The sequence below is a fragment of the Pyrgilauda ruficollis genome, unplaced genomic scaffold, assembly GCF_017590135.1.
Source record: "Pyrgilauda ruficollis isolate IOZ18807 unplaced genomic scaffold, ASM1759013v1 scaffold33, whole genome shotgun sequence".
Taxonomy (NCBI): domain Eukaryota; kingdom Metazoa; phylum Chordata; class Aves; order Passeriformes; family Passeridae; genus Pyrgilauda; species Pyrgilauda ruficollis.
In genome coordinates, this window is record NW_024524711.1 from 2,663,157 (window position 1) to 2,687,691 (window position 24,535).

The window sequence follows — 24,535 nt, forward strand, 5'->3', positions numbered from 1 at the left end:
TCCACTGGCACATGCCAGCAATCAATTCAGTAGATGTTTCTCAGAGCAGCACTCACCAGAACACATTCCCTATTTACAAGGCCATATTGCCCACAGCATGGGCAATACAACCTGAGTAACCCCAGGCAGGCTCTTCTGCTCTTTCCAACTTAGAATGCATGCCCTTGTATTTCCAGAGAAAGGCAGCAAAGTAGAAGAGCTGTGGCTGAACACAAACACATATCTAATACTTCCAGCTGCTGGAAAACTATCTTTTTCCAAAGTGATTATATGCATAGGCACATTAAAGCCACAGTCACTGGTTTTGCTTCCCTTTCAAGGGGAGCAACAGTACAGAAAACCATGTACATGAGGCTCCTAAATAAATGAAAAGGGAAACAAAAGGGCTGTTGCTTCTTGTTTCTTCAGGTTAGCCTGCAGAAACTCCCACTTCTGGGAACAGCTTGAAAACTCTTGCCATAGGGCTCCCACTTATAGTACCAAGTTTCTAGAACTATTTAATTTTGTCTAGACTATGAAAATATGGGTGATGTCAAGGTGATTTTAATTTTATCTACACATTTTTGTTTACATAGCTGATTCTCCACCATTTCTTGCATCTCCTGATGACTTTAATTTTAGCTACACATTTTTGTTTACATAGCTGATTCTCCACCATTTCTGGCATCTCCTGGTTTTGTGTCTATCATCTGGAGATTGACAACCACTCCTGCCTCAGAGACAACTGAGCATGCAGCTGTATGTGCCTGGCTGGCTGTTCATTGGATTAGAGAGCTCCTCAAAGCCACCACTTGAGATGAGACTTGTGGAACTCAGACCTTCCCAAACACAGTGTTGAAAAGAGACCAGAAAGTTCAAGAACTGATGCCTGAAGCAATTGCCACAGGCCTTCAGGGAGAAGAAAGGGAATCCTTACTTCAGCCTTGCAGTGTCTGACAGCTCATGTGCTAAAAGCATCAGGTATTCCTGTGGTTTTCCACACTGCCTGGAAAATTTTTTTTGGCTGAAAGTTGTCCTGTCACTCAGGAGTAGAAGTAGAGTATGCTTGTTGCTGTAGAACACTCACAAAGAATGAACCCCAAGGTCAGTGCTAGGTGGTCCTGGAAAACATCAGCTCTAATGAGAACCAAGAAGCCATTCAGATTAGTCAAAGGACAAACCTCCTCTAGAGAGCTGCTCCATTGCTGAATTACACTGGAAAAATCAAGGAGGAGAGTGGAAGAAAAGTTCAGGCAGAGAAGCTGGGTTGCCAACTCCTGAGTTCACACAACTAATAAACCCATCTACAGAGGAGGGGGGAAAAACCCCCGAGTGACAACTAAAGGACAAGCCCAAGGTAAAGGCAAAAAGTTGCATTTATCAATAAACATACACCTCTTTATTTATTTATTAAATTTACACAACTGCTTCAGTGTCTGAGCTCACTAGCACACACTCATATGAAATGATGGCAGAAGTCCAAAGAAAGTCAAGCCAGGTGCAATCCCTAGGGCACACATGGGGACTTCAAACAAGAATCTGTGGTTTGAAAGGGAGGAACACAAAAGGAGGGCTGTCCCCAGCTGCAGAAGAGGCAGACACCCTTACTGAGTAAGAGACCAAACCTAGGGGGAACTGGGAACACATTGGCCAACCCCATGGCTGAAAGTGTGTTGTGGCCCATCCACAGCCAGCTAGATGGGGCAGAGGGCTCTGGGGTCACTGTGTGGCATTTCATCCGTGCCAGCAGCATGTCTGGAAGGGACTTGTGAAGGAAGGAGGGACAGACTATCTGAGCTAAGAAACCTAAGTTCAGTGACTGGGTATATAAAAAGCCAAAATAAGAAACCACCTATGAAAAAATCCCCTTCAGAACATGCATTTACTTTGAATAAATCCTTTACAAAACCAGTCTGAATCTGACAACAAATCAGAGGAAGATCAGAAATTGAAAGAACAGGAACATGTGCTTTTAAACCTTCATTTCTACAACGATCATGTGCAAAATACATTTTAGAAGAGTTTGCACCCAAGTTGCATTAAAAGACTTACAGAGAGTTTAGCTAAAGTAATCAAATGGCTCCAGACTCATCCAGAGCTGTGTTACACAAGATCTCTACAACAGAGTTAACAACTGCTTCTCTTGACACTTGTTCACAGGCATAATCATTGCAAAGAAAAGCCCAAAGGTGGAACTCTGCCCTCCTGATGTTCATCAGTCACTGGTTTCAGGCTTCCAGCAGCTCACTGCAGACCCATGCTCTTCACAAGCTTCACACCAGAAACACGGATTGTACAGGTCAGGTGTGAAAGCCCACTGATGAAGACCCATAAAGCAATTTTGCAAACAAAGCTATCCATCAGGCCCATTATACCTCTGTGGTGCCAGCATGCCACACAGCCACAGTTTCTCACTTTGAGTCCAACCATCTTAAGCAGAAATCACCAATTTTCAGGACTTCTGCAGGACTTGCAACCCAAAAGCTTACCATATTTGAAGGTAATAATCCCTAAGATTCTTAAAATACTATTTCAAAAAGAAACCAATGTATTTCAAAATAGGATATATTCTATAAAACTCCACTTAAGAGCATACATCTGCTGTAATTAATCTTGAAGTCTACTGATAATGAAATAAGGAAAAACATAATTTAAAAGACCTCTTCTTTTCAGCATCTCCTTTTCAGTGATTCATTTTTTTCATTGCTTCTCAGGATACAATTGGCAAAGTACAGACTAGTATGCTCAGACAAAAATGAAGTGCCAGTTCTGACAGTGCACAGCACGAGACAGCAGCCAGCACCTCGAATCTGCTGCCTGCACTGTCCTCAGATATCCTGACTTGTGCCTCTGCTGACAGGACTGCTGCAAACTTCAGCCAAACAAGTCACTCAGACCCAAGAGTTCCAGCTGAACGATCTGCTGTCTCTAACTTCACAGTAAGTGGATGCCACTGGTCTCCTGTTCCTGTAGCAAACAAAGCATTCTGAAAATAAGCCCACCTACAGTGCCCACATTAATTTTTCAAGGTAAGAAAACACTTGTGTTTATCACTACAAGCTTCCTTCAAGTTGCCTTTTTATCAGGAGTAAGAAGACCATAATTTCAATTTTATGTCACCTATGAAATGGATGCTTTCTATATTTTTCCGAAATAAACAAAGATTCTTATAATCCAACAGGGATTATGTTTTAATAGAACAGTTTGACCAAGTACAGGGAAAATTATCTTAGAAAAATTCCCATGTTTTAAAGACAGAAAACAAATTTAATGTTTATGAACTATGGGAATTAATTTCTTTCTCAAGTTAATTAAAAACAATAGCAAAAAGGCCAAAACAGCTCCCTTATGACTTTAAGGAGTGTCCAGAAGAATCAAAAATTCAAAAATTCTCTTAGCTATAACTTTGTGTACTTAATATTTTATTCTAAAATAGTCACTGAATATAAGGTAGCAACATTCCTGTGCAAATTGTTGGTTTTTGTATTATACCATCAGACAAAACATTCATGGAGTCAGTGCAGTCGTGACAGTGAACTGAGCATAGTACTGTGTATCCTGTCCAAGGCATACAAAATCAGAGGACTTCAAAATATACAGTTTTTAATCTTAAATTAATCCTGGTACCCTGAAAGATTTCAGCTCCAATCAGAAGCTAATATATCCTTCCAGATGCTTTTGCACAAGAATAGATTAAGCTCTTAAGATAGAGAGATTCAATCCTGAGCACACACAGTCATGTCAGTACCTTTAGATCCTGGAAACTTGGGTGACCATCTGTGGGCAATGACAGCACAAGAATTAATTGCAACAACCCAGAAATTTGTCTCTCCATCCCATTCCATCCCTACTGCCAGCTTATACTAACAAACCACTGTCTCCAGAGGTAAAAATAGCCTATGAACCTCTGGATTGAAAATTACAAGCATCTGTCAGAAGCAGCACAGCATATTTGGGCATTGAGGGTGACTCCAAAATGTACCAAAAGGTATAAACTCCTTTAAAAAAAGCTGGTGGACACTCAGTTACAAAAACAGACTGAAGCTTCAGAGCTTCCCATATCAGATTGCTGAGACAGGATGAGAAGATTAATCTGGTTCTCCAAGATAAAAATACACTGAAAAATACCTGAAAAAGCTCAGTCGTATTAAAAAAAAAAAACAAAAAAAAAAAAAAAAAAAAAAAAAAAAAAAAAAAACCAACCCAAAAAACTAGTAATAAAAACCATCACACATACCCTAACCTTTCATAGGCAACATGTCATACCACTTATTTTCTAGTATTTCCACAGCATAGTCCAGATTATATGGCAGACCTTTATTCAACCACTTCAAATATCATACAGAGTTTGTACTACACAATGCAAGTCCTTTGGTTATTTGGTTATTTTTGTCATTTGGCATTGAACCTTATTGTCAAAAGAAGCCAACACCACCAGGGGAGCCACAACCATATGCCAGAACTTTTCACTCCTGCCTAATTCTGTATACAGTCTTGCTTCCTCTGCTCAGAAAATGACCTACATATGTAGTCAAAAGATGCTACCAGAAGCACTACATATGTCAGATTCAAATATAGCCTTTAAAAAAAATACTAGAGACATTTTGAGCACAAAGCAAGCACTGAGCAGTAGGCTTACATTGCGAAGAAACCTCATGTATGAGAGACAGGAAGATAAGGCACCTAACCAGACAGGTCCCCATTGCACTGCAGACTCACTAACACACACATTCTGTAATCCTAAGTAACTCTGCTTTCATGGGAGCTTGGGTAATGTGTGCATTAAGTAATGCCTAAGCCACACATTGAGCAAGAAAACAAAACCCTGAAAAGCTGATCATTAATTGAGCACCGTTTATTCTGCCTGCCAAACAAGACAGGAGGATCTAATTATCCAGCTAAAGATTGTAGATCAAGACAGAGATCAGCTATGGAGGAGCAAGCTTAATGCTGTCACTTCCTGAACTCTGCTCAAACTGCTTTCCTTCCACAGGTGGTATGCAAGTGTTCTTGAAAAAGTAACCTGAACAGCTCACTCCCTGAAGCACCATGCCAACACCCACCTACACCAGCTGTAAGCTTAAAACCTTCAGCATCCCCAGATGGCAAAAGGATAAACAACTCCCATTGCAGACAGATGAGCTGTTGGCAAACCATGGCCAATGGGTTCAGGTAAATTAGGACATTGGACTGATCACAGCCCAAGAAAGAAGTGATTCTGCAAACATGGCTGTTTATTATTATCCTTTCTGGTCTCTGGTTTAGCCCCAGTGATTACTCTTCTCACTCTTTGCCTTCCTTCTCAAGACAGCAAGTTTTCAGTAGAAATAACTCTCATCTCCAGTCATACCTGGTTCTTGCTTTTATTGTTTCAGTTCTGGCCTGACCTCAGGCTTTGGGACAGACCAAATACGAGCCAAGTAAAGAACCTAGATTTCCTGTCAAGCACAGCAGCTAAACTACAGTAGCCAACACAACAGGAGGAGGCCTTCACCATTATCAGATGCCAAAGGTCCAAACGCACTTTGTACAATGACTTCTTTACCTAGCGAAGATCATAGTAAGTGTTACCAAGCACATGCAATCCAATTTCCTAAATGTTTGCACGCTGCCCCCATTTGCTGTAACGAATATCTGCCCAAGTGTTGCATTCCTGACATCTGGCTCAGACAAATTCCTAAAGAGTCCAGGGAACCAGAACTGCTTGGAAATGGGCAAGTGGGAGGGAATAACAGCCATAACCTTGTTCTTAGGCCATTTAGTCTGGAACTGTAATGAACTATGTATTTAGAAATTGACATCTGAAAAGATCTAAGGATATTCTTTCTAAGCTCATGCTGAACATGTTTTCCCTTTTTATGAATTCTCTATATTTTGTATTAATACTGTGGGAAGAGGGACAGAAAGGGAACATAACTGTTTCCACCAAAAAAATCTATTCAATATCTACAATAAAAGAAGTTTTAGGCTTGTCCTTGAGAAAAAGTCTTTATTTCCAGAAACATCTCATTCTGTAATGGCTGTAGATAAAGGACAGTTTTTCCATTTCAAAACACCTCTAAAGAAAATGGTAAAAAATGGACAAGACAGACAAATGAGAGATGTTCCTCATTTCAGCATATATCCTCTGGTTTTCATCCTTGAAAGTTTAACTTTATTCCTTTATAAATCACAGTCACAAGAAAAATAGCCATTTTTTCACACAGACAAAATTAACACTGATCTACCCTGCAACCAGCAAGGGCAGAAGGAACATCGCCACATCTGCTTTTACAGCACCACAGTACTGATCATAACACAGTAATTCACTTAGTAAATGCAAAAACACCCACATGTGTCTGGAGTAGATCTTTTGATGGGCAATTTGCAGAGAGCTACAGCAAAGATACCTAAGAAATGTATAAAATTATACACAGTTAAGAAGTTTTTTACTGGTTTTCAGGTAGGAAAGCATTTGTAACACTACAGCACTGCACCCCCACATTTTAGCAGTTTATATTATCGCTGAAATGTCACATTACTGAAAAGACTTTCCACACCAACACTAGGAAGCTCTGGCCTACTTTGGGCAGTAAAATGATAGTCAGAAGTCTCCAAGAGATGAAAGGGAAGAAAAAACTTGCACTAATTTCTAATGCCTTCATGAAATTATCCAGGCTCCCTCTGGTGGGGGATTTAATGTAGAAACTGTTCCAGTTTGTTATCTGAGAACAGCTTTGAACCACAACAGGTTTTTTCTTTTGTAAAACAAACCGTGTTATGGGTGGACTCTGCAATTCCTGGAGTCTCTTGTCATGCTTCAGTTACAGCAATCTGAGGTAAAGCTTTGTTTCTGGCCCTAAACTACATCACATAAAGAAGAGCAGTCAGTAATTTGAAAAAAAAAAAAAAAAAACAAGCAAAAACATCACATTTTTAAAACACAAAGTATTGTCTTTGTGCTCCAAAATCCTCAGAACATTTCTCCTTTCTTACTTAGCTCTCCAGAGTCCCAGCAGAACCACCACCTCTGCCCCTGATGTGGACACAGGCCAAAGAAAGATTGCTCTCCCCAAGGCACACAAGAGATCTAGGACTCCTAGTTTTCATTTCTGGTTATTTATTGATTATATTAAGTCCCAGGTCTCATATCTCACCAACAATTTGAATAGCATTTATTGGCACTACTGTCAGACAATTCCAACATGTCTAGGTATCTCTCTACGAAACACACACACGCAGGAGTCAAGCAAACAATCCATCCATTTCATTTCTCTACAGCCCCTGAAATTGTCATTGCAATCAGTTACAGGAAAGGAACATGACAAGCTTTACAAACACAGAAAGACATCACATTTGGTATTTTTAGTATCTACGACTAAATAGATGTACTACATCTTGCCATCAAAATTCCTTTGTCCATGCAATCTCATAGTCAAATTCAGTTTTGCCTCCTGAACTTTATGACCAATATTATCAACATTCTGCAGTCTGAAGTCTTGAAAAAACAGCAAACATGCAGAGAGGTAGCATCCAAAACGAAAAATAAAAAAAAGAACCATCCAACTTGAGGTAGGAAAACTGCAACCTGAAGATGTTGCTGTACGGGAAAACCAGCATGAGCCCTTTCATGGATGGAGACAATTTTATTTCTGACAGCCCTCATTATGACTCACTAACTTTTCTTCCTTAATAAGGCCACGATTTGCATCAGAGAAAGTGTGTCTATAACAAGCCCGAGGACTCAGGAAATTATCCAATGGCTAAAAAACATAACTTTGCTACACAGATGAAAACAATCTTAGTTCTCAATTTGTCCTTGTGCTTTCAGATAGAAAGGGATGCAAGATTATACCTACTATAGTCCAAGAACTCTGATTAACCTCATACAGCCCATCTTAGATGATGAGTATAATTCAATTACTGCAAGATAGGGTGGCAGCCTAAGCTGAAGAGCAACTCAAACTTGAAGGCTATGTAGGATATAGTCGGCACAGAAACCAGTCTCATAGGTCAGAGAAAACAGCCCTCATCACTGCAAGTTACTTGGGACAACTACAAAGTTTTACGAGAATCCACTGCTTGCAACCCATATAGGAAGGCAAATCAAGAGCAGCAATTCACGTTTAGTATATCATTAATGAAATCCAAAGCCTTCCAAAGCAAGCGTTAACTTATTCAGACCAGGGAGATTTACAACCTTATTTTGCCCCAGAGGCATTCCTTCAGTGCCCAAGTAAAGCTATGCGGGGAATGGAGAGGTATTTACTGTTCAGAAAGACAGGCATGATCTCCTCGCCCCTGACTTCCCAGAGCCCCCTCAAATGCAAAGCCTGCGGCGTGCGGTGTAGACACTGACAGACCACCCTAAACATGAAACCGCAGAAAGGATGCGAGACCATTCTCCTCGTACAGAAAACAGACAACTATCCCAGCAACGGGGCAGGACTACACCACCTGTAATAAAATCGAAGAGGGCAAGCACAGACACCGACCCCCTGCACACCGCGCTGCGATGGCCATGGGACCCCGCCCCGGACCTCGCTCAGCCAAGCGTTCCCCTCGCCAGCTCCCCAGCCTTGGGCACTCCGGCACTACTTCGCCTTCTGCTGCACCGCAAGGGGTTTGCGGGCGTGCAGGGACGGGCGACTGCCGGCTCGGTTAAACCTGCCCCGGGGGAGCGCTGCCCCCGCCGGGCAAGAGCCGGGTCCCCGCGGGAGAGGGAGCCGGGCGGGCGGTGCGGCACTCACCGATGCCCAGCCCCACCACCACGCGTCCCGCCAGCAGCGTCTCCTTGTCGCGGGCGGCGGCCAGCACGCCGGACCCCGCCGTGAAGAGGCCGCTGGCCAGCAGGATGCAGGGCCGCCGGCCGCACAGCCCGTTCAGGACGCCGCCGGCCAGGGCGGACAGGGCGGCGGCGCCCACCGTGCTGGAGACGAGCAGCTCCTGCCAGAGCGCGTCCAGGTTGAGCTCCCTCTTGAGGAGGAGCAGCGCCCCCGACACCACGCCGGTGTCGTAGCCGAAGAGGAAGCCCCCCAGGGCGGAGAAGACCGACACCACGTAGACGAAGCCGGGGGTCTCGTCCTGCTGGAACTGGCGCCGCGCCGCCCGCTCCAGCTCTCCGCCCGACGCCGCGCTGTTGAGGCTGGAACAGGACTCGGCGGCGATGAGGCTCCGCTCGCCCGCCGCCGCGCCCGAGCCGGCGGACCCGTCCGCCTGCCGCCGCCTCTTCTCGCCCATCAGGTTGCTCAGGCTCCGCAGCGTGTACTCCACATTATCGCTGGCCTTGCGGGACATGGGACGGCCGCGGCGGCTCCCGCCCCGACCGGGGGAGGGCAGGGGGCTGAGGCGGGCGGCTGCCGGGCTACTCAGACTAGGGCGGCGGGGCTGCCGCTGCTGCCGACGCTGCCCGTCCTCAGCGCGCCCGCCCCTCTCGGGCCGCGCTCAGCTGGGTCGCATCGTTCCCCAGCCGCCGGGCGGACTTGAGGGGAAGTTGCCGCCGCTCCCAGCGCCCGGGCGGAGCTGGAGGCGGAGGCAGGCGGGGACAGCGCCGAGCGCGGCCCGGCGGGCGTAGGGGCGGGCTCGGCCGCCCCCCCCGCCGTTCGCGGTACGGGGCAGGCGCGGCCCGGAGCGCCTGCGCACGGAGCGCCCCCGCCGCACTCACTCGCGGGCGGCGGGGCTGGCGATGTGTGCTGGGGCCAGGAAGGAAGTCGGGATGGAAGACGGGAAGGAAGCCCTGGGCGGGTGGGCGCCACGCAAGCCCGGGTGCCGGTCCCCGAGCCCGCGGAGCTGTTGCCGCCGGCAGCCCTCGTCTGCATGAGGTGCAGGGGGCCGCCGGCCGGGGCTGCCCGCCTGCCCTCCGCGCGGTTTCCGCACTGCCTGGGGAGCGCTGTCCGGGTGCCGGGCGCGCGTAAGGATCGCAGTTGATTTAATAACTGGATCGTTTGAACGGAGACAGCGTTCCGCGTTCGTCATTCTCTGAAGCACTGGGTGACGCTGGCTGTGCTGCTGAGCACAGAAGTAGCGGGTTTTCAGTGCTGGGATCTCCCGGCTCTCCGAGTCCAGTTGCGGGGACCATTTCAGATCGTTAGTGTGGATTGATTGCCCCGACCTCCCCTGCTCTCCCTCTTTTCAGGGTGTTGAACAGGAAGGGCCCTGGGGCTGCACAGCTCCGAAGAGCCCTCGGCGCTGATGCCTTCGCAGCGGCTGGCTGTCGCTGCAGGGGCTCCGGGCGAGCCTGCCCGCCCCCGTCCCTGCCCGCCCGGAGGGGAGCTGGAGCCAGCGCCGCGCTGCTGCCACAGAGCCTGGCCAGAGCCCTGGAACCACCTGCCCAGGGACCTCTCGCTCCCTGGAGACACTGAAAACTCTCCTGGTTTTCCTGGTGTTCCTATGTAACCTGCTCTAGGTAACCCTGTCTTAGCTGGGGCATTGAATGATCTCCAGAGGTCCCTTCCAGCCCTAACAATTCTGTGATTCTGTTCCAAATAAAAGGGGAGAATGCCAGCTGTTGTTCAAAGGGGGACAGGTTTCTTACCATGTAGGAGCAGAGTTTGGAGCTTGTTCTCGTGTTTGAGAAGTAGAGCATCGTGTTTTGCTAATTCCACCTTTAAACAGTGTTTTTGGGGATTTTTCACGAGATGCAGAGCCTGGAGGATCCTGTCAGCAGGGAGAGGTGCCCAGCTCCAGGAGGACCCAGGCAAGCATTACTGCCAGTGTGCATGGAAGGCCCTTCCAGATGCAATGCATTTTTGGGGAAATGTATATGTCATAACATCACTATATTATAATTTGTACTTCTTGTATATTGGCACATACATGGATAAAACAAAATTTTCCTTCTGACTTAACTGTCTTCTGTAGAGATTCTCATAATGAGGCCAGCCAGTACCTAGAGAATTTTGGTAATTAGCTGGATCAATTACCAGCCCACAACTTGTGAGCAGTACTAGTCATAGCCATGTGAATTTAAAAATTAGAAGGGGGAGCAAAGTCCAACATGGCCAGCTGCACACAGCCTCTTTGGTGATTTGCCTCTGCGTCAAAGCAAGCTGTGACATACTGATACTTGTCCAGATAATACCAACTAAATAAAATAGTGAGCTGTAGTTAGCAAAATGAATTATAGTAAAAGTATAATAATGTCTATATAGATAATCCAGTTAGAGACACATGTGACAGTGGATTTCTAAATACAGTAGGTCAGGTTGCATGTTTGAGCATGGGAGAAGCCTGAACTAGATAATAATTAAATGCACGTTAACATTCAGTTATTTTTAGTCAATATTTGGGTAACGGTATGATTGGCACAAGGCATTCCTTATTTTGGTAAAGACAAATAGGGGCCAACCCAGTACTAAAGCAAGAAACAGTTCCAGGTTATAGCATCAGGAATGAAGTTATCACAGGATCACAGAATGTGCTGAGTTGGGAGGGACCCACCGGGATCATGAAGCCCAGCTCCCAGCCCTGCACAGCACCATTCCCAAGAGTCACCCCTTGTGCCTGAGAGCATTCTCCAAACACTTGTTGAACTCTGTCAGGCTGGCGCTGTGACCACTGCCCTGGGGAGCTGTTCCAGTGCCCAGACACCCTCTGGGGGAAAACCTTTTTCCAATATCCAACATAAACCTCCCCTACATAAATTCAGGCCATTCCCTCAGGTCCTGTCACTGTCACCACAGAGAAGAGATCCCTGTCCCTCCTCTTCCCCTCATGAGGAAGTTGTAACTGCAGTGAGGTCTCCCCTCAGTCTCCTCCAGGCTGAACAGACCAAGTGACCTCAGCCGCTCCTCATACGGCTTCTCCTCAAGGTCCTTCACCATCTTTGGGCACTCTCTAATAGTTTAATGTCTTTTTTATATTGTGGAGCCCAAAGTGGCCCCCAGCACTCAAGATGAGGTTGCCCCACTAAAGAGCAGAGCGGGACAATCCCGTCCCTTGCTCAGACAGACCAAGTGACCTCAGCCGCTCCTCATACGGCTTCTCCTCAAGGTCCTTCACCATCTTTGGGCACTCTCTAATAGTTTAATGTCTTTTTTATATTGTGGAGCCCAAAGTGGCCCCCAGCACTCAAGATGAGGTTGCCCCACTAAAGAGCAGAGCGGGACAATCCCGTCCCTTGCCCAGATGGTGATGCTGTGCCTGATGCCTCCAGGACACGGGTGGCCCTCCTGGCTGCCAGGGAGTGCTAAGTCATATGCAACTTTCCATCGACCAGGATCCCCCAGGTCCTTTTCTGTGGCAGTGCTCTTCAGCCTCTCATTCTCCAATCTGTCCATCCAGGGTTGCTCCATCTGAGTTGCAGAATCTGGCACTTTCCCTGGTTGAACTGCTGAATGCTGGACATTTTGTCCAGAAGGATATTATGAGAGGCAGTATCAAAAGTTTTACTGAAATCCAAAAAGCTTACATCAACCATCTTCCCTTGATCAAATAGGTGGGTTACCAGGAACTGTCCCCTCAGGTCCAGCAGCTCTCCATGAACAGACTGGTTTACATTTCTACAGCACAAGCAGGAGAGAAGCTGTAATCTTCCAGAAGTCTCCAGACTTGCCTAACAAGCACAACACTCACTAGTTTTTGGTTTTTTTTGGTTTTTTTATGTAAGCCCCAAATAAAAATGTGGGACACAGTGCATGAAACAGAAAACATTCACACCAAATCCCTCGCCAGCCAGAAGGAATGCTTTTACAGAATACTGTCACAACAGCTGGCTGTCACAAAAACAACCTGTCTTTTTAATAGCCACTGCAGATGCTGGAGGCATTCTGTGTGTTGCAGTTAATAGAGACTCAAGAGAGCTAACAAAAAGCTTTTTATTTTTTTCAATTGATGGCCCAACACAAGCACTAACAGACATAATTTCTCATCAGATCATGCTGTCAAGATTCTCTCTTAAAAGGATCCCCTGAAGAAAGACAACAAAAAGTTCAGCTGTGAGATGCATTACAGTGAAGACTGACTTCATGAGAAAGATGGAGGATTTCTTTGGTTTGTATATTTTCATTATTGAGATCATCTCTCTATAGTACTGCATTTCATGATAAAAGCTGACTTATAAATTATTTCACATTAATTCAAAATGCAGTAGGTATTATCAATAATCTAAGCCAAGGCATCAGATTCAAAGAATGATTTGAGTGGATTTTAGGTATGATGCTATGCTTTCAAGAGACTGAATATTTAATTGAAACACTGTTTAGATTCACAGCACTTTCTCATTCTCTCGTTAAGGTGTGTTCGCACAATTGTTTGCCGGGATGTTGTGAAGTATATCAAAGACCTTGTCCAGCTTTCAAAAACTCAGTTTTGCATTTCATAGAGAGCAGGAATAATCACAGGATTTTACTGCTTTTATGTTGTTGATACATGGCATACATCAGAAAATGTCTTCCAGAAAATTACTGAGAACTTTGTACATGTGCCCAGAACTCTGCCAGACCAGAACAGGGGGAGTAAGCTCCTGTCTTTGCAGACACTCAGAAGTGGGTGGATGGATGAGTGCTGAAATCTCCAAGCCAAGATTTCACACAGAGAGAAGCTCTAGGTCTGTTGTGTGGTAGACTGGTGGTCAGTAGCTTCACCCAGCAAGTGGGAGGCCAGATTCATGGATTTGCTTCAGGCCAGGAGTCAGGACCCAGGAAATCTTTCTCACCTCTCAAGAAGATTATAGGTTCAATAGGGAAAAGATGGATTCTTAAAGGAAATTGGGATGATGTGCAGACAAGAATGTAAGAGTTGTGGGGCTAGACAGACAGTGAGGCAGAAAATTATGTGATTCTGTGGCAAAAGAAGATCAGCTTTATCAATGATGCTTATATTATTTAAAAAAATTTTTCCCAAAAAAAAAAAAAAAAAAAAAAAAAAAAAAAAAAAAGTAATACAAGGAGCAAATCCTCAGACCAAGAATTCTTCCCATCTCAGTTGGTGCTGTGGGAGTGGGCATGAGGTCTTAAGCCTCATGTGGGTTTCAGCAATACAATGTCCTACCCCTTTTGTTTTTAGGCTCATAAACTAATTACTTATTTGTTACTGTTATGATGCCTTAAACTCTGATACTGCTTTGATAGTCAATTATTTTGCCACAATATTTTGCCAAACAGAGTTGCTATATGAGTTGAGAAATACTACTGTGCTGGGCTGAGGGAAATCACCTAGCTGAATATGCAAAAAATATATCATCAAATGCAGTTTATAACAGCAGCTTACATAATGTCTGAAACCTTGGAAAAGCAATGACATAACCTTTTCTTACAAGTTAAGTTTGCTTGAAGTCTCAAGGTTCATAAACCTCTTCTGTACACAATATTTTACATTATCAGTGTGCCATGGCAGGGTACAACTTTTTACTAAAATTATTTCTTCCTGCTAAGACACAAACCCTGACCCATGATCGTACTAGTTTGTTGAGTTTGCAGGTATGTAGGGGTAATATAACATTGAGACTGTAAGGAATTCTCTAAAAGAGAAAAACAGGATCTGAAAACAGTTTAGAAATTATTTGAAATAAGCAGTGTATTGCTATAAGATTTCTTTTTATTCCAGACTTCATCCTACTACAATGTTGTTTGGTCTCTTTGGAAAGAAGACACTTTTAGATACATTCTATAGTTTGCTGGTCCCCATATAACATTCCTTTTCCAGCCATTTTCTCTATCTTGACATAGTCATTAATTTATCTGAATGTGCCTGTCTCTGAGTTCTCAATACAGTTTAGTTGTTTGTAATCCTTCCAATGTTTGATTTGTGTTCTCATTTATATGTACAGATCCTGATTAGATCCTTCTCCAATATCTCAACACAAGTCATCTCTCATATACCCAACCTCTCTTTGACTGGATGCTGCTATATGGTACTCTTATTCCTGAGTGTCCTGGTCTGCAGTGAGACTCTTAGCCTGTTGTTTACCTTCTACTGCAGTTATCTGAAGCTGTAAACTGGGACATCACTGTTGACCTCCTCTGTAAGATCCTTTCAAAATGAAAGTAGCATTGCAGCGGCTGCGGCTGACCTTAAGGTGTGTCCTGGCTAGCTGCAGCCAGCACCGCCGGCAGCACAGGGGCACTCTCCCGATCCGGGGCTCGGTCAGGGGAGCGCCTAAGGCTTTCGCCTTAAGGGACAAGGATCCGCGGTAAAGAGAGAGAGGGCTGCTAACCCACAGGAGGCAAATGAAGAGACGGACTCCGGCGGTAGTGCAGTCTGGGTTTAATGTCCAGGGGAGCTACCGGCTGGAGATAAGCCAACTGGGCTCCGACCTGGGTTTTTAAAGTGGGGTGGATACAGAGAGGAAAGGTGGTCTCCAGCGAATCAGGATTGAGGTGGGAGTGGTGGGAGGATAACAGACACTCAAGGAAAACCAATGGGGGAAGAGCAGGGGTGGAGTCCTGGCCCCTGATCCAATCACTCGATGCCCAGGATGGAAGATTCTAGACAGAAGGGTTGGGGCACTGAGTGACAGACAGGGAACCAGGGAGGGACTGAGGGAATGGATAGAATGGTTGCTAGGGGTAACAGGGAGGAGAGAGGTGACAGACAGGGCGATCAAGGAGAGAGAGAACCAGGGCAGAACCCTTACAACAGAAAGGGGTGTAAGGGACAAACCAAATCGGCATATAATATAACAAACACAATACAACATAGCATCAGAATTTATTAATAAGGAATGTACTGGTGCCATGTATTTAATCCTACTGGTCAAGTGTTAAGAGACAAATTGCTTAAAAAGTAGGAAGAGTTACAGCCTTAGCACCGGAGAAGGGTATGGATGATGGCTGATGGCACAAAGAAGCTGACAAACTGGGAGATGAGGCATTCTTTTCCTGACAGACTGGCACAGTGCAGCTAAGGCTGCTAAGACATCACATCCTGTGGGCTGTTTCAATCGCAGGTAACTTTACCAAAGTAACCATCTGAGCTCATAGTTTGCATAATTTCACTCTCTTTCTTTCTATAAATATGAATTCCAGCAAACCCACTTCAGTCCTGTAGAAAATGCAATTGTAAGAAGCACATTTCTCAAAGTTTTTTTTTTTTTCTCTATTTTTAAAATCTACAACTTTTTTATGCTTTAGAGCAGGGACTCAGTTCTTGGCAGGAGAACAGTTCCTTTCTGGCTTTCCTTTGACTGTTGAAAGGAAGATTTAAAGAGATTTGACTGAAACAGTCTCTGGTACAGGCAGCAGCAACACGTGTGAAAACGTGCTGCTAAATCCAGTGTGCCCCAATGGCTGTGTCTACAGCCATGAAATAGAGAGTTGTGCACTGTCATCTGTGCAGGTGTCCAGGGGTGAGGGTCAGGCTGTGCATTTAAATACATTGCTCTAAAATTCAGGGCCCAGCTAAAAGCCAGTGGCAGTGCAAAATGGGGAGTGGGGGTGGAGTGGGATGCAGACTTTTATCATTGCACAGTTCAGATTTTTTACAGTTGTGTACTTGCAAAGATGCTTTGCCAGTTTACAATCGTTATGAAGTCATTATTACCCTGTAAAAGTTATAATCACTTAGTTACAACATCTGGCAGCATGAAAACCAAGGACTTGGCACAACACTACCCATGAGATTCCAAGGGTACCAGGAATGCTCTTCATACACTGTATCTTCAAACAGATGTACGCCAACACAGAGCTGTTTGTCTGCCAAACAAAAACCTCCTCAAGTGCTGCAGGTAAGCCCAGAATAACAACAGGCCATCTCTCAGTCAGTTCAGATTTCTGGAATCAGAGTAATGCTCTATTCCAGCACACACCTAGCATCTGGTGTACATGGAAGACATATACAGGAAGAAAAGAACTACATGCACACCAATTAATTTTGGTCCAAACCTCATTCATTCTATTGTTCACTAAAGAAATTTTATTTATGAGAGCCCATTTCCATAAAAGGTGGACAATACTTCTAAACCAAATCTTTCTACAGATTATATAAGACCAGAACGTCAGTTGTCTATCATTTAATGAAAAATAAATCAGAAAGGCTTTCAGGCTTATTTATGACTAAATGCTATTCTCCATCCCTGGAAAAGTAGCATCTGATCTGGTATGAATTCGCTACTTTATAAACTCTCACCTCAACAATGCAAAGTATTTCCATCAAATTAAAGTTCCAAGAAATGCAAGCCACATTCTGTAAGCTGCAAGTTAAAAGCTGGCTTTGCTGGCAGCACTGACACTGCATTGCCTCAGAGCAGAACACTGTACAGAAGTGCTTTTTCTGAGTTTGCAAATGAAAATGGAATCAGACCAGGAAGAATCCAGTCACTGACTCATTAAGTTGGTCGACCCTTTGGATCTGACAGACTATGAATCCATCAAAACTTGTTTAGTGGGATTTTTTCTGAGGGGACTGTACCATGAGGGATAGGCAATTTTGAGAAGGAAATTGTACCATGTGAATTCCCTGTACAAAACTATTACAAAGTTTTACAAAGTATAAAAGCACACTACAACACCTGTACAAAGACAAAATACATTCAGAGAGTGCCTAAAGTTTACTGACACATGCCAGGCATCATACTGGAACATGGAAGTTGAAAACCAGCACTTTCCATTGCTGGAAAAGAGGATGTAGCTGCTGTCATTTGTACTGTTTCCTTGCTTATTTCTTTCTCTATCTGTACTTCAAAAGTCCCATTTCCACCAATGTAGCTGTATGGGGTTTTTTTAATCTATTTTGTTCTGCTGTAAGTATTAAAATCTGTGCACTTTAGAATAGATCCTCTGTGAGATGTTTTCTGTAGAAACAGAAATTTCCTAGATTTTCTAGATTTCCTCTAGAAATTTTAACAATTCCTTGACAAGCAGCATAGTGGCCAAGGTGATAACATTAAATATAACATTAAAGACTCTTGAAAATTGCATTAATAGTGATTTTTGACCACTTCAAAGGATTTGATATGTGGATGTGCTAATCCCCTGGGAAGGCCGGATTTTTAGTAGGAAGTGTTGGACAGTCACTAATACCCATCACAAAGCAATGCCACTGACTTTTAAAAAGCATCTGTAAGTTCAGTGAGGACTCTGCTTTCAATATAGCACTAACAACACATGGCCCTGGGTATGTGTATGAGGCACTTCTGATGGTGCACTGTGTGAAAGAATGGGAGTTAAACACACAGGACCTCTTTTGAGCAGCTTTCCAAGGTACCTGACTCTTTTCACTAATGATGCAAATTTTCTGCACCTGCTTCTCTCTACAGCTACAAATTATATGAGGCAGATTGAGCCCATCCCATTTTTGCTTGCATCTAAAGGCAGGCACTCGGAGGCTTCCCTCAGGTGCCCTCAGTGATGCCCGGTGCCTGGCAATCAGGAGGAGCAGCTGCACTGCCAGGCACAGTTTCAGGGGCTGCTGTCAGGGACACAGAGACTTTGTGGTGTGCTGCACACTGCTGGAATGTGGCCAGGGATGGATGCACGGTATTTGGGAAGGACAGGTGGAGAAAAGCTGCTCTTGAGGCAAAAAACTCTGAACATCAATGATATTTGAAGAAAAAGAAGTGGAGTAAATAAGCAATTGTTTGTGGCACAATCCCTCCCTCTACTCCCTCTTGCTATTGGGACTGACATTGCTTTAAGAGCCCAACATCATGTGTTTGTCATCTGATGGTGAAGCTATGTATTAAAGAGCTTCCAGAAAATCTTCTGCTGAAGCAGAGACCTTTTCTAGGTTTCTTTGCAGGGACACACAGTCCAGATGGGTGGTTTTTAGATCTGCCTCCAAGTGTCAACCCCACATCCAGGCCTACAGGGGATTTTCCAGTAGGATCTCTCCCAAGCCTTTATGTGGGTTGGGCCCTTTGTGAGGCACAATACAGCTGGTTTTTGCTCTCTAGAGTTGTGCTCCAGCCCCGTCTTTCTATGAGGCAGGGACAAGGGAATGGAACCTTCTACTTGGAACCTTCCTTCTCTGAACATCACCAGCCTTCTCCAACTCAGATAATAGCTTGCATCAGGAGCAGCATTTATTAGTACCCTCCCAGCTTGAGAGTTCAACCCATGCCTGAAGGCTGAAATTGCTGGAGGATACAGGCTGGCCCAGCACACACATGTCTTCTTTTTGGAGCCAATGTAGAGCACATGGGAGCAGATCAACCATCCTAGTGGCCATTTGTAGGTAAAGACTTCAATGCTCTTGTACCACCCCTTAATGTGTTCAGAGCCCATTGGAAAGGGGCAGCCCACCTGGCCTGTGCATCTGATGCAAATCCTGCCATCCTGGGCCTCCTACCTGCCCTTTCCTGCCCTTCCTTGCTGGTGGAAGAGGATAGGGGACCACCAAACCAGGCGTGGGTTTCTGCAACCGTTGTAATGGGACAAAGAGATGAAGCCAGGATGGGCTTGTTTCTCATGAAGACAGCTATGAGCTGGGCTCTGACTCCTCTACAGGGATCAGCCTCCTCATGAGAAATGGCTTTCATCAGCTGCAGCTTCCTTCCAGGCAGATGCACCTTGGTCCCTGCAGACTAATCTGTCTGCAGCTCTCAATAGAAATGACCTCTCTGGCAATGCCATTCCTCCTGTTCCTCAAGTAGCACATTTTGCACAAAGTGGTGTGCTGACAATTCTGTTTGAACAGGAAATATTACTTCAGCATCACAATGATCTTTCCATTTTCCTTAATAAGCTTGCTGTGTGTATTACATTGTGTTTTGGGGCCAGCAGAGCCTCAAAACACTGTAAGGTTTTTGAGCAAATAGCAATATTAGAAAACAGATCCTGTTCTGAAAGTTTATCATTTAAGCAAAAACAGAGATAGGGAAAATGGAGTTTGCAGTTATGTTAGCTAAACTGTCCTCCTTGTTCCCCACCAGGGAAATAGAAGGGAAAGTAGCTAGGCTGTGAGATAGATTATTTTTTTACAGGCATGCTGATTCCTCAAATTCATTCATGAAAAATGATTAGGGAAGAGAGGCACAGCATTGAAGCACTGCAAATTACACTGGAACTTCCTGTAGTACTAATACATCAGTGCCTGCCATTTGAAATTTCTGCATCAGTTATTTGGGAGTTACATGAATGGACAAAAAAAGTCATGTTTAGTCATCAAATACTCATAACTGATTTGGGTAATAGGGTTCATCAACATATATGAAATAAAGTATCTGAGACCTAGGATAAGAGAGGAGATGAGAGGGTCCCCATGGGTGTGGGAAATCTTCAAGGAGAAGAATTACTAACTAAAGCAAATAAACCTTTTAAAGTAGACCAGTGATTTGTTGTATGGGGGAGGACTTTGAACGAGCAATGTTCTTTCCTCACAGGTATTACATTGTCTGTGGCCATCAAATCTGCTACTGTCAGCCTCTTCCTGACAAAGATGCTTGGAACACAACTCTTTAGACTCAGAGGAAAGAAGTTCAAGACTGGTACCCTGGGATGGGACCTGACTCTATCCCCTATTACATTGGGTGGGCAGCTGGAGCTCTTCTGGGGGATGATTCCAGGTGCTGAGATGCCTGTATGGGTACACTGCTCTCTAGGAACCTCTGTTCCCCCTCCCCTTCTCATGCAACATTAAGAATCAATACCCTGTTCTAGTTTTATTTTCTAATTGGTCACCTTGGTGTGTTGGACCATTGATTTAAGGTCTCTTCATTGATGAAAGGGATGAACTCTCCATTCTAGTGAGACTTTGACCCACCCTTTGAGAAAACAAATGAATTTATGAAAAGCACCAAAACAGACCTGTTGCCCAGGAGCAATACAATTGCCTGCTTGAGGCCACACTTTCTGGACTAGGGCATACTCACACCAGGTTCATCTTCTGAGCAGCTAAGAATCTCTCACCAGTCTCTGTTAAAATCTTTTTTCTCAACCACTTTTGCCTCCTGAAAAAATTTTGTCTCTTTTTTGAAATCTCAAAAGAGAGAGCTGATTGGCCTGAAGTTGTGTTAGGGAAGATTTAGGTTGGATATGAGGAGAAGGTTCTTCACCCAGAGGGTGGTCAGGCACTGGAACAGGCCCCCCAGGGGAGTGGTCACAGCACCAAGCCTGACAGAGTTCAAGAAGTGCTTGGACATGGAGTGACTCTTGGGTTGTCATGTGCAGGGCTAGGAGTTGGACCTGATGATCCTTGAGGATCTATTCCAACTCAGCTGACTGTGTCATTTTCTATCCAGCAATGATCATCTTTCATGAGTTCAAAGCAAAGACCTAGCTGGTCTTCACCATCCTAAGATTTTAGGGATGGGGTATGTGCTTACTGACATGGGCAAATCAACGTATTTTTCTATAATCTGCTCTTTGGAAAAATTTACTGACATTTTCAGGAAAAATTGAGACTGAGACAAATGACAAACTGAAGTCTAACAGTTATAGCCATGTTTTATTTCCAATGGGCAGCACTGAACAGCTTTAACTGTGGCTGGCACCTGAAGAGGTGAGAGTACATCTGCAGCACATGCTGCAGCTTCGAGTACATATATCTGAACTAGAGCAGGGCACACCCTGCCACCTGAGCACAGAGCCCTACTCGGGCTAATTTGTCCTTCAGACAGAGACTTTGTCAATGTAGTGTTGAGCACCACATCAATGAAGGCAGGTTGAATAGGCAACCCAGGTAGCACTGAATCTCTAGATATTTAGTAGCATGTCTGTACTGGCCCTTGTCTTGTGTCTTTCCATTTATGACATTTCATGTAAGCCACTCAATACACCCTGACTGCAGGTAAGCAACATGAGATAGGTTCTATTAATAAGCTTTGCCTGAAAATAGTAACAGTGGGCCCTCAAATTTCCCTGTGCCAGGAGAGTAATTTATTAATTCCTTCTTATTCAGTCATGAGGAATGTTGTGGCCCCAAACTGTCTATATTTGATGAACTAGAGTAAAACAATTGCACAGAGGATTACATCTGTTGTAAGCAGTGGTGTTACAACAGTGAACTGCCACACCAGATGTGTTCTGCAACAGGAATTCATCCTGGGGACTGATCATTTAAAAAATTCAACCAAGAAGTCACAATTGCTTCAAGGGATTCTACTTATATGTATGAATATTTCAAGCTTCACATTTGCTCACACCTGCTATCCTGCAGGAAAAAATCCCTGGGCTTTTCAACAGGGCTTGTAAATATTCAGAAATACACTTGGATACAATAATGAGCCAAAGAAGATAGTGCATTAAATGAAAGTATTAAGTTATTTCATAAGATAAGCATTCACCAAAGAAAACTAAAAATAAAGGCATTACATTTATTCCCTGAGAAAAGTTCTAGGAACAGATCCCTGGGGAAGGGGAGACTAGACTGGAGGGCGAGAGCAAAGCGAGCACAGTCAGGAATGTCATAGCCAAGGGTGCTGTCCCCCAGTACTTGAGAAAGATGAGTAAAATAGCTTGAGTGAAAGTAGCTACAGTCAGCCAAGGGTCCAAAGTGTCAATCCACCAATTTAAGCAGGATGATCAAGTCAGCAATCCAGGGTCAGGATCAGTTCCAGTGAACCAGTAATGAAGACAGCCAAGAGTCACTGATAGCTAGACAAGTTTGTGATAACGATGCTGATCCAAGGTCATGCCAAGAAGTCAAGTGCAGTGACAGGGGACATGGACATGGCTGTGACATAGCTCAGACACAAACAAGGGCAGGGGCCTGAGCTGAAATGAAGGTCCAGACTGCAGCAGCTCTTTCTCACACAATTCACCTAAACACAATTAACCTGAACCAAGATTACACAGGGGCACCAAACTTCAGCACAGGCAGACAAACCACCAGCAGTGAGGGTGCTCAAGGCCTGACTACAAAAAGAACAAAATGAAAAAAAAAAAAAGTAATTGGTGTGTTTTATGCCCCACTTGTCATATATTCTCAAATATAACTGAAAAAAGAGCTGCTCAAATATGCTTCAGATGGGACTCAAAGCATCATGACTGAGAGAGAAGGAAACAACAAGTGGAGATAGTGTTTTGTAATTCAGGTGCATGTTCCTTTAGTTGTAGCATGTGGTAGGACCCTTTGGCTTTCTCTAACAAAAGTCACCTGATAAAGGTATCAGATAGATTCTCCAGGGGGACCTAAATGAATTCTTGCTGTTATGGTCTGGTGTCTGAACCTACCTGTTAGACTAAAATCTATTGCTGAAGTTCATGTGACAAATGGTATTAAATTCATAACTAGTTTTGGTAAAAAAGAACTCTATGTCTCAATAAAAGTCAATCTCTTTTGGGACTGGCTTTATCTGAACAAAATTATACAGGGCAAATATAAACCTAACTATCCTTCAGCATTGTAGGCTAGTAAAACAAACATAAAAGTGTGCCAGCAATTTTATTAGCTAAATTCTAGAAACTGTTTCATAAGAGGTATTGAATGTGTAAACTGCTATAGACCTTGTGTGCTACCATCCATTACTTTCAAGGCTTGAAAAACATCAACACCAATTTGAAGAAAAGTGGTTAGGAAGTTTTGACTGTAAGAGGTAACATTCTTTCTGGCTAATAATGCTGACACTTAAGTATTACTAAACTTCAACAGCATTTTCCTTCTTGATTCAATATAAGAATATGGTATTACAGCTGCTATTTTGGTATCAACATCTGCCATATGGAGATTCTAACTTTAAAAAGAAAACTAACCTAGTGTATGCCAGATACTGGGATGAATTAAAAAGCATTAAAAGCTGATTTAGAATTGCAATATATTAAGAAAAAGTGTCAGGTGGTGTAATTAGCTAAAAAATGCCAAGAAATTCTGATATTTTATTTCCACATAATGAATTTGTAATGCAAAGCCCCATGACTTTCAAGTCAAATTCAGCTTCTGGAAGCCATGTGCAGGTGTGGTGGGTTAACTGAGCATTTTTAGTTATAGAACACACAGACAAATGCCAGAGGGGGCAATTCTTCTCTTTTAAACTTCCTTGCATTGAGCAGTCAAAAGAATTTTAAAATTGATAGAATACAATAATTTTTTAGAAAGCTGTCTAATCTCATTTTAAGTCCCTATACAGTGTACACATGTCAGAAAATTTATCTCACGTGGAAATCTTCATTTACTAGATTACAGCTTCCAGCTGGAAACTTCACCTGAAAGCTATTGTGCTTTTTTCTAAAACACTGAGTAGTTTATAATTTCTTATTCTTCATTTACTAGATTACAGCTTCCAGCTGGAAACTTCACCTGAAAGCTATTGTGCTTTTTTTCTAAAACACTGAGCAGTTTATAATTTCTCATTCCCACATGTAAGCATTTATATGATATTATCAATCACCCTCAAAGCTGAAGAAATCACTTCTCTTACATTTCATATTGAAAGATTTATTTTAAAATTCTTCTTTTTTCTGGCTTTATTTCTGGCAATGACACAATTTTCAGTCTATACACATGGATGTGTTTCTTAAATATAGATATTTTTGCCCTACTTACATTTCTGTCTGAAGATGACTCTGAAAACATGTTGGGAGGCAGCATAGCCAAGAAATTGTGAATAGATGTGTACCTTTAGCAGCAATTTACAACAATATTTAGCTATGAAGTAAAGTAGTGAAAACATGAGGATCAAGCAGCCCTAAATAAATATTCTTGAGTGTCTATCCAGCAGTTTGAATGTCCTGTTGAAAAAACAGAGCATGCTCATTATACTGAA

General features: G+C 43.7%; 1 protein-coding gene across 2 annotated transcripts in view; it reads right to left on the bottom strand.

The window, feature by feature from the left end:
- Positions 1–9,520, bottom strand: part of SLC2A13 (solute carrier family 2 member 13) — a 142,480-nt gene extending 132,960 nt beyond the window's left edge. The window contains exon 1 of one of the 2 annotated variants that reach the window (XM_041474649.1): positions 8,709–9,520. In XM_041474649.1, the coding sequence (XP_041330583.1) occupies positions 8,709–9,255 (547 nt within the window). In that variant the 5' untranslated portion in view covers positions 9,256–9,520. The remainder of the gene's footprint in view (positions 1–8,708) is intronic. The other variant, XM_041474648.1, reaches the window with a different exon arrangement.
- Positions 9,521–24,535: the final 15,015 nt, after the last annotated feature.